This window comes from Tachypleus tridentatus, chromosome 8 (genome assembly GCF_004210375.1).
Source record: "Tachypleus tridentatus isolate NWPU-2018 chromosome 8, ASM421037v1, whole genome shotgun sequence".
NCBI lineage: Eukaryota > Metazoa > Arthropoda > Merostomata > Xiphosura > Limulidae > Tachypleus > Tachypleus tridentatus.
In genome coordinates, this window is record NC_134832.1 from 154,298,089 (window position 1) to 154,311,309 (window position 13,221).

At 36.9% G+C, this 13,221-nt stretch overlaps 1 protein-coding gene across 1 annotated transcript in view; it reads left to right on the forward strand.

The window, feature by feature from the left end:
* Positions 1-591: 591 nt before the first annotated feature.
* The window catches only part of LOC143224046 (protein eva-1-like), a 57,250-nt gene continuing 44,620 nt past the window's right edge, over positions 592-13,221 (forward strand). The window contains exon 1 of the mRNA XM_076452507.1: positions 592-948. Within this exon, the coding sequence (XP_076308622.1) occupies positions 855-948 (94 nt within the window). The 5' untranslated portion in view covers positions 592-854. The remainder of the gene's footprint in view (positions 949-13,221) is intronic.

The following is a 13,221-nucleotide window of genomic DNA, read 5'->3' on the forward strand; positions in this document are numbered from 1 at the left end:
GGGTTCGAATACTGGTCGTACCAAACATGTTCGCCCTTTCAGTCGAGGGGGCGTTGTAATGGTACGGTTGATCCCACTACTCGTTGGTAAAAGAGTAGCCTAAGAGTTGGCGGTGGGTGGTGATGACTAGCTGCTCTCCCTCTAGTCTTAGATCGCAAAATTAGGGAAGGCTAGCGCAGATAACCCTGACGTGATTTTTGCATGAAATTCAAAACGAATCAATCCTCCGAAGTTAATATGGATATATAGTTTCCGTATTTAAGTTTTACATTGAAAAAACAAATGATAATTATGGATGTAGTTTATCTAAATATTTTCGAGCTTCGAAGTGCTCGAAAATACGTCAAGATAGTTTATTTAATACTTTAATTACCGTGAAATCTCATTACACCACATTTACGTGTATATAATCAGAGATTTAGTTATAAACTAGCAACTCGCCCTCACATCAAGCCAGTTTTCATTTTAGTGTATTATGACTCACTTAGTACAAGAAATAATTACCTTCAGGGGCCTCTGGGCAAATTTAACAGCGCACTCATGCGGGAAAAACTGTAAATAAACCTAGTGGAGTATTCAGTTTCTCAACGTGTTTTTAGCTAGGAGAAACAGCTGTTACCGGTGGCTTTGAATGTGCAGTGGGAAAACATCATTCGATGTAAAATGTAAGTGACAGCAAACGGACCATGTATAGTAGAAGACCGTGCCTCATCTGTCGTAACGATTCACGTGGATCTCACGTTTAAACGGAACAATTAAACAGTGGAAGAAACTTATTATATTCTTAACTAATAAAGATCTTTTACGCAATAAGTGATTACGTTTTACTAACTTTGGTTCTTCAAGTTCAAAGTATGACAAGGACAGGAAGCCACATAAAATTTTATCTGGTGTTTTGGACTTTGATCTTGACCAACGTGTTGGAAATGCTGACCGCAGATAATCTGCGTAAGTAGTCTTTCTATCAAACTTATCTTGTAGTATATATTACTTCGTACAATTTTTATACTATTTTTATTTTTAATCACAGTCACTTTCTTCGTATCCAGGGGCGACGACAGCCTCTTCCTAGTGAGGAGGTTAAAGTAGGCTAAAAAAAAAACAAATTCAGGGGGACACACTCTGTGCCTAATGGTCACACACTACTGTCAGAAGTGCTACAAAAACTAACTTTTCTTTGGGTGCTAGAACTCAGACGTTAAGGCACATTTTGCAGTGGCTTCAGTCATCCTATACCGCCGCCTCTGTTCGTGTCAGATGTATTGACGTAATCATGTTTAATTTATTGTACACTGTATTGTGAAGAGATCTCTTATATTTCTATACGTTATTGTTTTAGTTAACTTGTGTTTAACTGCACTTACTTCTAGATTGTTTTAAATATTAGCGTTTTCACTTCTTTAATACCATCATTCTATGATGTACTTTAATACCATCATTCTGTAATGTACTTTAATACCATCATTCTGTGATGTACTTTAATATCATCATTCTGTGATGTACTTTAATACCATCATTCTGTGATGTACTTTAATACCATCATTCTATGATGTACTTTAATACCATCATTCTGTGATGTACTTTAATATCATCATTCTGTGATGTACTTTAATACCATCATTCTGTGATGTACTTTAATATCATCATTCTATGATGTACTTTAATACCATCATTCTGTGATGTACTTTAATACCATCATTCTGTGATGTACTTTAATATCATCATTCTATGATGTACTTTAATACCATCATTCTGTGATGTACTTTAATACCATCATTCTGTGATGTACTTTAATACCATCATTCTATGATGTACTTTAATACTTTAATATCATCATTCTGTGATGTACTTTAATACCACCATTCTGTGATGTACTTTAATATCATCATTCTATGATGTACTTTAATACCATCATTCTGTGATGTACTTTAATACCATCATTCTGTGATGTACTTTAATACCATCATTCTGATGTACTTTAATACCATCATTCTATGATCTACTTTAATATCATCATTCTGTGATGTACTTTAATACCATCATTCTGTGATGTACTTTAATACCATCATTCTGTGATGTACTTTAATACCATCATCACTTTAATACCATCATTCTGTGATGTACTTTAATACCATCATTCTGTGATGTACTTTAATATCATCATTCTATGATGTACTTTAATACCATCATTCTGTGATGTACTTTAATATCATCATTCTCTGTGATGTACTTTAATACCATCATTCTGTGATGTACTTTAATACCATCATTCTATGATGTACTTTAATACCATCATTCTGTGATGTACTTTAATACCATCATTCTATGATGTACTTTCCACGAAACTTTTCCGATGTTATTTTTTAATCGACTTTCCAACATCTGTTCAGAGTATCCGCGACACATGTGAACTTCAATATTTATAGCATTGAAATACGATGGACACAGCAGTCAGCCCAGTTTCGGTTTGTTCTAGAACAAACAAGTAAATAACATTTCATGATCCAGAATGTTAGCCTTTTGCTGATCCTGAAACAGTTCGTGTGAAAACAGAATACATAGATCTGTTTACTAAAACAGAGTACACAGAGCTGTTTACTGATACAGAATACACAAATCTGTCTACTAAAACAGAATACACAAATCTGTTTAATAAAAGATAATACACAGATCTATTTACTAAAACAGAATACACAAATCTGTTTAATAAAAAATAATACACAGATCTATTTACTAAAACAGATTACACAGATCTGTTTAGTAAAACGGAATACACAAATCTGTTCACTAAAACAGGATACATAGATTTGTTTATTAAAACAGAATACACAGATCTGTTTACTAATACAGAATACATAGATCTGTTTACTAAGGTTTTACAGAATCTAGTAAGTTTTGTTTAAGTAAAAAGGCACAGCAAGTTTCTCACTATGTTAAAATTAATCATCAACACTTCCCTGGCGCGATTACATTATTTTTTTACAACTGAAAACTGTCCGAAAGGGTACATTGGCTGCTTTGTTTTAAGAGACATGCGTAAGAGGAGGTACAAAAACATCATGAGAACAGAGTTACAGACATTTGGTTTTCAACAAATACATAATCAGTTAAATATGCCAATTATTACGTTGCGCGAAGAATGGTTTGTAACTAGCATCTAGTGATATCCTTTGTTATTTAATAACAAAAGAAAGTGTTTGTAAACAGCATCTAGTGATATCCTTTGTTATTTAATAACAAAAGAAAGTGTTTGTAACCAGCATCTAGTGATATCCTTTGTTATTTAATAACAAAAGAAAGTGTTTGTAACCAGCATCTAGTGATATCCTTTGTGATTTAATAATAAAAAAGAGTGTTTGTAACCAGCATCTAGTGATATCCTTTGTGATTTAATAACTAAAGAAAGTGTTTGTAACCAGCATCTAGTGATATCCTTTGTGATTTAATAACTAAAGAAAGTGTTTGTAACCAGCAACTAGTGATATCCTTTGTTATTTAATAACAAAAGAAAGTGTTTGTAACCAGCATCTAGTGATATCCTTTGTTATTTAATAACAAAAGAAAGTGTTTGTAACCAGCATCTACTGATATCTTTTGTTATTTAATAACAAAAGAAAGTGTTTGTAACCAGCATCTAGTGATATCCTTTGTGATTTAATAATAAAAAAAAGTGTTTGTAACCAGCATCTAGTGATATCCTTTGTGATTTAATAACTAAAGAAAGTGTTTGTAACCAGCATCTAGTGATATCCTTTGTGATTTAATAACTAAAGAAAGTGTTTGTTACCAGCATCTAGTGATATCCTTTGTGATTTAATAACTAAAGAAAGTGTTTGTAACCAGCATCTAGTGATATCCTTTGTGATTTAATAACTAAAGAAAGTGTTTGTAACCAGCATCTAGTGATATCCTTTGTGATTTAATAATAAAAAAGTGTTTGTAACTAGCATCTAGTGATATCCTTTGTGATTTAATAACAAAAGAAAGTGTTTGTAACCAGCATCTAGTGATATTCTTTAAATACTCAATCCTACTATATATAACACATATTTAGAAGAGATTCTGTGTTCCCACTAATGTTATACAGCTGCAAAGTGCTTATTAAAACATACAACGAACGAGCTCTAGAGGCACGGTTTTGCTTCGTCCCAAAATATAGTTCGTTTCCATGTAGTTGAATATCTAATTTTACAACTCCTAAAGAGGGGAAGGCCACGTTATTTAAATACTTCTTCCCACACCACACCCGCCGGACCACTATGTCAAATATACGGAAAGAAATGGTTACGGTACTGCCCAATTTTCTTTCTTCTGAAAGTCCCGCAGTAAATTAAGTTTCTTTGTCTGTTTGTTTATATCGGATGTTCGCACTAAGCTACCAAAACTAATACTATTCGTCCCAAATTTCGAACTGATGGACTAGAGAGGAAGCAGTTACTCTACCTACAACTCTCAACCTACTTTAAGAGCAAGATGCGAACTGTGAAACTTTACGTTCTTAGTTGGGCACGCCAATCACTAGACCACACCCAGCTCGCAACTCAAAGCTTCTTTGTAGCCTGAAGTTCAATGGTTAATTCTATAAACGGAATTCTAACATGGATTAACATGATGTTTTAGAAAAGTAGATGTGATACATCATATCCTAAAATTACACATCATTGAACGAAGGATTTTACCTCTGGATGTCGAGTCCTCATCATCTCTTAACACTAACATCCTTCCATCTAGAAGTAGTATAAAAGTTGTTGATTCATTTCTTCTGTGTAATGGGTAAAGTTAATTAATAACACAGATTAATGTTTACTTCATTAAATTGTTCTAGTTCACATCATAACAGTTGTTGTTTATTTAATTTTAAAATATCAAAAGTGTATAAACCATTTATCTGTTTGCCGTGACCCACGTGGTCAGACCTGGCACTGGACGGAAGGACTTCTCAAGATTGGATATAATAGATATAAGTGATTTTGACATATTACTATACATATGGTAGTCTGACAGTGATGTTGTTAACGTGTCGCTGATCCAACAGCATGCTGTCTGACAGTGATGTTGTTTAAGTGTAGCTGATCTGATAGCATGCTGTCTGACAGTGATGTTATTAACGTGTCGCTGATCCAACAGCATGCTGTCTGACAGTGATGTTGTTTAAGTGTAGCTGATCTGACAGCATGCTGTCTGACAATGATGTTGTTTAAGTGTAGCTGATCTGACAGCATGCTGTCTGACAATGATGTTGTTTAAGTGTAGCTGATCTGACAGCATGCTGTCTGACAGTGATGTTGTTAACGTGTAACTGATCCAACAGCATGCTGTCTGACAGTGATGTTGTTAACGTGTAACTGATCCAACAGCATGCTGTCTGACAGTGATGTTGTTAACGTGTCGCTGATCCAACAGCATGCTGTCTGACAGTGATGTTATTAACGTGTCGCTGATCCAACAGCATGCTGTCTGACAGTGATGTTGTTTAAGTGTAGCTGATCTGACAGCATGCTGTCTGACAATGATGTTGTTTAAGCATGTATTGACAGTGATGATCTGATCCAACAGCATGCTGTCTGACAATGATGTTGTTTAAGTGTAACTGATCCAACAGCATGCTGTCTGACAGTGATGTTGTTAACGTGTAACTGATCCAACAGCATGCTGTCTGACAGTGATGTTGTTAACGTGTCGCTGATCCAACAGCATGCTGTCTGACAATGATGTTGTTTAAGTGTAGCTGATCCAACAGCATGCTGTCTGACAGTGATGTTGTTTAAGTGTAGCTGATCTGACAGCATGCTGTCTGACAGTGATGTTGTTAACGTGTAACTGATCCAACAGCATGCTGTCTGACAGTGATGTTGTTAACGTGTAACTGATCCAACAGCATGCTGTCTGACAGTGATGTTGTTAACGTGTAGCTGATCCAACAGCATGCTGTCTGACAGTGATGTTGTTAACGTGTAACTGATCCAACAGCATGCTGTCTGACAGTGATGTTGTTAACGTGTAACTGATCCAACAGCATGCTGTCTGACAGTGATGTTGTTAACGTGTAACTGATCCAACAGCATGCTGTCTGACAGTGATGTTGTTAACGTGTAACTGATCCAACAGCATGCTGTCTGACAGTGATGTTGTTAACGTGTAACTGATCCAACAGCATGCTGTCTGACAGTGATGTTGTTTAAGTGTAACTGATCCAACAGCATGCTGTCTGACAGTGATGTTGTTAACGTGTAACTGATCCAACAGCATGCTGTCTGACAGTGATGTTGTTTAACGTGTAGCTGATCTGACAGCATGCTGTCTGACAGTGATGTTGTTAACGTGTAACTGATCCAACAGCATGCTGTCTGACAGTGATGTTGTTAACGTGTAACTGATCCAACAGCATGCTGTCTGACAGTGATGTTGTTTAAGTGTAGCTGATCTGACAGCATGCTGTCTGACAGTGATGTTGTTAACGTGTCGCTGATCCAACAGCATGCTGTCTGACGGTGATGTTGTTAACGTGTAGCTGATCCAACAGCATGCTGTCTGACAGTGATGTTGTTAACGTGTAACTGATCCAACAGCATGCTGTCTGACAGTGATGTTGTTTAAGTGTAACTGATCCAACAGCATGCTGTCTGACAGTGATGTTGTTTACGTGTAACTGATCCAACAGCATGCTGTCTGACAGTGATGTTGTTAACGTGTCGCTGATCCAACAGCATGCTGTCTGACAGTGATGTTGTTAACGTGTAACTGATCCAACAGCATGCTGTCTGACAGTGATGTTGTTTAAGTGTAACTGATCCAACAGCATGCTGTCTGACAGTGATGTTGTTTAAGTGTAACTGATCCAACAGCATGCTGTCTGACAGTGATGTTGTTTAAGTGTAACTGATCCAACAGCATGCTGTCTGACAGTGATGTTGTTAACGTGTCGCTGATCCAACAGCATGCTGTCTGACGGTGATGTTGTTTAAGTGTAGCTGATCTGACAGCATGCTGTCTGACAGTGATGTTGTTAACGTGTAACTGATCCAACAGCATGCTGTCTGACAGTGATGTTGTTTAAGTGTAGCTGATCTGACAGCATGCTGTCTGACAGTGATGTTGTTAACGTGTCGCTGATCCAACAGCATGCTGTCTGACAGTGATGTTGTTTACGTGTAACTGATCCAACAGCATGCTGTCTGACAGTGATGTTGTTTAAGTGTAACTGATCCAACAGCATGCTGTCTGACAGTGATGTTGTTTAAGTGTAACTGATCCAACAGCATGCTGTCTGACAGTGATGTTGTTTAAGTGTAACTGATCCAACAGCATGCTGTCTGACAGTGATGTTGTTAACGTGTAACTGATCCAACAGCATGCTGTCTGACGGTGATGTTGTTTAAGTGTAACTGATCCAACAGCATGCTGTCTGACAGTGATGTTGTTAACGTGTAACTGATCCAACAGCATGCTGTCTGACAGTGATGTTGTTTAAGTGTAACTGATCCAACAGCATGCTGTCTGACAGTGATGTTGTTAACGTGTAACTGATCCAACAGCATGCTGTCTGACAGTGATGTTGTTAACGTGTCGCTGATCCAACAGCATGCTGTCTGACAGTGATGTTGTTAACGTGTAACTGATCCAACAGCATGCTGTCTGACAGTGATGTTGTTAACGTGTAACTGATCCAACAGCATGCTGTCTGACAGTGATGTTGTTAACGTGTAACTGATCCAACAGCATGCTGTCTGACAGTGATGTTGTTAACGTGTCGCTGATCCAACAGCATGCTGTCTGACGGTGATGTTGTTTAACGTGTAACTGATCCAACAGCATGCTGTCTGACAGTGATGTTGTTAACGTGTAACTGATCCAACAGCATGCTGTCTGACAGTGATGTTGTTAACGTGTAACTGATCTGACAGCATGCTGTCTAACAGTGATGTTGTTAACGTGTAACTGATCCAACAGCATGCTGTCTGACAGTGATGTTGTTAACGTGTCGCTGATCCAACAGCATGCTGTCTGACAGTGATGTTGTTAACGTGTCGCTGATCCAACAGCATGCTGTCTGACAGTGATGTTGTTAACGTGTCGCTGATCCAACAGCATACTGTCTGACAGTGATGTTGTTAACGTTTCGCTGATCCAAGAGCATGCTGTCTGACAGTGATGTTGTTAACGTGTAACTGATCCAACAGCATACTGTCTGACAGTGATGTTGTTAACGTGTCGCTGATCCAACAGCATGCTGTCTGACAGTGATGTTGTTAACGTGTCGCTGATCCAACAGCATGCTGTCTGACAGTGATGTTGTTAACGTGTCGCTGATCCAACAGCATGCTGTCTGACGGTGATGTTGTTAACGTGTCGCTGATCCAACAGCATGCTGTCTGACAGTGATGTTGTTAACGTGTCGCTGATCCAACAGCATGCTGTCTGACAGTGATGTTGTTAACGTGTCGCTGATCCAACAGCATGCTGTCTGACAGTGATGTTGTTAACGTGTAACTGATCCAACAGCATGCTGTCTGACAGTGATGTTGTTAACGTGTAACTGATCCAACAGCATGCTGTCTGACAGTGATGTTGTTAACGTGTCGCTGATCCAACAGCATGCTGTCTGACAGTGATGTTGTTAACGTGTCGCTGATCCAACAGCATGCTGTCTGACGGTGATGTTGTTAACGTGTCGCTGATCCAACAGCATGCTGTCTGACAGTGATGTTGTTAACGTGTCGCTGATCCAACAGCATGCTGTCTGACAGTGATGTTGTTAACGTGTAACTGATCCAACAGCATGCTGTCTGACAGTGATGTTGTTAACGTGTAACTGATCCAACAGCATGCTGTCTGACAGTGATGTTGTTAACGTGTCGCTGATCCAACAGCATGCTGTCTGACAGTGATGTTGTTAACGTGTAACTGATCCAACAGCATGCTGTCTGACAGTGATGTTGTTAACGTGTCGCTGATCCAACAGCATGCTGTCTGACGGTGATGTTGTTAACGTGTCGCTGATCCAACAGCATGCTGTCTGACAGTGATGTTGTTAACGTGTCGCTGATCCAACAGCATGCTGTCTGACAGTGATGTTGTTAACGTGTCGCTGATCCAACAGCATGCTGTCTGACAGTGATGTTGTTAACGTGTAACTGATCCAACAGCATGCTGTCTGACAGTGATGTTGTTAACGTGTCGCTGATCCAACAGCATGCTGTCTGACAGTGATGTTGTTAACGTGTAATTGATCCAACAGCATGCTGTCTGACAGTGATGTTGTTAACGTGTAACTGATCCAACAGCATGCTGTCTGACAGTGATGTTGTTAACGTGTAATTGATCCAACAGCATGCTGTCTGACAGTGATGTTGTTAACGTGTAACTGATCCAACAGCATGCTGTCTGACAGTGATGTTGTTAACGTGTCGCTGATCCAACAGCCACGACTCGTTTTTACCATTACTAACTTCAATAAGACAGTTTTTATAACAATGTCACACTACAGTTGCCTCGTAGTTTGTACTACAGTCTTTGTACCAGTGTAAAGTATTTCTGTTAGTGTATTACACTACAGTAGTATCGTATTTGTCATTACAATTTTCGTACTAGTGTAATCTATTTCTGTTTCTGTGTTACACTACAACTGTGTCGTATTTGTTATTACAATTTTTGTGCTGGTCTAATATATTTCAGTTACTGTTTATATATTATATTCTCGATCTGTTGTCCATAAAACCGGTATATTTTCTAATTCTAGTATATTTTATTTCATGTGAATTGTCTACCTTAACCCTAGTTTTCATTTTAAAACGTTCCTAGTACAACTCATTATGACACCTTATTTAATTTTTCCACGTTTTGACACATCGATATTGTATCGAATTCCAGACATACTCTTCTTACTTCAGCGACCTTAACGAGTGAAATGTATTTTGTAATTCTTCTTTATTAGAACGTTATTTCATTCAGTACACTTCTATAAGTTCTTAAGACCACGTAACTGTAACAGCTTTTGTTAGAAATAAGAAAACAAACAAAATAAACGCTCATTTGTGGACAGAATTGGTTATTTCATTCCTAAACATTTACTTATTTAATACCATCATCATAGATTTTTGAAGCCACTGTCTACATTTTCCCTTGTTAAAGAAAATAACTTCTCTATGTACATCGGTGTTAACTTTCCTTTACAAACTGATAGAAGTTTGAGCAGGATGTTGGAAAAGATTCTCTGATCCATCCTCCAGCGCTGGAACCTGAGAGTCGATGATTCTTTCCGAACATGTTTTAAAACTTTTATGGTAGTTTTAGGTTGAAGGTCATTTCGTTATGGATTCGTAACATGTACTTAACTAAACCGGCGTGGCCTTCGTAATGCGGGGGAGAAAATGGCCTAAATGCATCAGGTCTCAAATCAAACGAGAAACAAATATTCAGGCCTGGCTACAGCGATGTTTAAAACAAACACTAATGTTCGTTGTCATTAGGTTTTTGCAGAGATAAAAAAAAAAAAATCATTGCGTTGATAGCTAGATGTTAATTCGATTGATACAAATTAACACCCAGTCCTTTCTACATTTCCTTTGTAGGTCACAACACTGCAGTCTGACTGAGGCGACAGAAAATGATCATAATTATATAGAATATTGGGACATCGGTTTGCTTCTTAGCTTTTATTTCTATAGAAACAAACACGTTGTGTTTTTCTATCCCAGTAAAATGGGTTGCCTGTCACATTTGGACACGTGCCAACTCCTTGTTTTAACTCAAGGTTATAAAGTCAGAAAATCAAAACCATGCTATCATCTTGGCATTATGCATCATTATGTCGATACCCTGGCGTCATAACAAACTTTACGATTCATTTAAACAGCCTGCTTAGTTTTCTTAATAAATTAACGTTCACATATATATAAATACCAGTTAAATAAAACATATACCGTTGTTTTAAATTGGAGAACTAAAATTTTTAGTTTGTATAGCTAGTCTATCATTCGTATATTACGTAGGGCTAGCGAGGACAACTCTTGAGGTGCTTTATACATAATCCAACAACAATAAAGAAATAATCAAGTCCTTAATCCCTGTATTCAGGTTTGAGTCGAAGTCTTCGTGTGAAGGTTTTTGTGAAACATGCATAGAGAAACGTTTTTACGTCATTATTTTATGGAGTGATGTGGTCCTAAAGAGAAACGTTAGTATATCAGTAAGTTATGGAGTTATGTGATTCTAGAGAAAAACGTTTGTATATCAGAACTTTATGGAGTTATGTGATTCTAGAGAAAAACGTTTGTATATCAGAACTTTATGGAGTTATGTGATCATAGAGATAAACGTTTGTATATCAGTAATTTATGGAGTGATGTGATTCTAGAGATAGACTTTTGTATATCAGAACTTTATGGAGTGATGTGATCCTAGAGATAAACGTGTGTATATCAGAACTTTATGAAGTTATGTGATCCCAGAGATAAACGTTTGTATATCAGAACTTTATGGAGTTGCGATCTTAGAGATAAATGCCTGTATATCAGAATTTTCTGGAGCAATATGACCGCAGAGAGAAACGTTTAAGTATCAGTAATTTATGGATTGATGTGATTGTTTCTATCTTTAATCTCATACCCAACATATCCAAACACGTGGTCTGCTTATGACGAGGCTATATTTAACAATGAAATGAGTGATAGGATATAGAGATACTTTTCTGTAAATGCGCGGGGTGCCTCTCTTATGGTTTTAGTCATGTTTCTAAGGTCATTACTTCGGTGTATTGAAATACACTACTGTAAACCAGCAAGTATATTTGCGTTTAACGTATTTTTAAGCTCTGTAAAATTAAAAGTGAAACGTAAATATATTTGCGTATCTCTATGTCCTGTTACTCATTTCTTTGTTAAATATAGTCTCGTCATAAGCAGACCACGTGTTTGGAAATGTTGGGTATGAAAATAAGATACAAATAATCACATCACTCCATAAGTTACTGACACTCAAACGTTTCTCTTTGCGGTCATTTTGCTCCAGAAAATACTGATATACAAACGTTTATTTCTAGGATCACATAACTCCATAAATTACTAATATACACTCACTAATCTAACTAACAGTGCAAACAAAGTGGAACTATACTAACACAATCAGTATCTTAGATATTATAACCAAAAAGACTTAACTAAAATAAGTCCGAAGAAACACTGAATGGGTCACTGCTTACAAGTTATCTGAAGATTGAATCTTTTAAGCTTACCAAAGATATAATTGGAACTACGATCGAAAATATTTTGAACAGTGAGATTATCCAACCACTGATAATATGTAATAATTAAATACATATTTTATCTGCCATTATTACTGACTTATAACATCAACTATTTGTAGTGAGTTTTGTTAAACAGGATTGCATTCACTGATTCAGGTGTTACTTTGAATCATAAACATCACAATATTAACTTCAGTTCTCACATGTTGGGTAACTTTATATTGTCTGTTTATGTTTGAGAAATAGCATTTCCTTCAGTTATTACGGTGTTACCTTGTGTAGGAACTGACTACATGTTGTTATTATGTGTAGGAACTGACTACAAATTGTTATTATGTTTAGAAACTGACTACATATTGTTATTATGTGTAGGAACTGACTACATATTGTCACCCTGTGTAGAAACTGAATACATATTGTTATTATGTGTAGGAGCTCACTACATGTTGTTATTATGTGTAGGAGCTCACTACATGTTGTTATTATGTGTAGGAGCTCACTACATGTTGTTATTATGTGTAGGAGCTCACTACATGTTGTTATTATGTTTAGAAGCTCACTACATGTTGTTATTATGTTTAGGAGCTCACTACATGTTGTTATTATGTTTAGGAGCTCACTACATGTTGTTATTATGTTTAGGAGCTCACTACATGTTGTTATTATGTGTAGGAGCTCACTATATTTTGTTATTATGTTTAGGAGCTCACTACATGTTGTTATTATGTGTAGAAGCTCACTACATGTTGTTATTATGTGTAGGAGCTCACTACATATTGTTTTTATGTTTAGGAGCTCACTACATGTTATTATGTTTAGGAGCTCACTACATGTTGTTATTATGTGTAGAAGCTCACTACATGTTGTTATTATGTTTAGGAGCTCACTACATGTTGTTATTATGTTTAGGAGCTCACTACATGTTGTTATTATGTTTAGGAGCTCACTACATGTTGTTATTATGTTTAGAAGCTCAC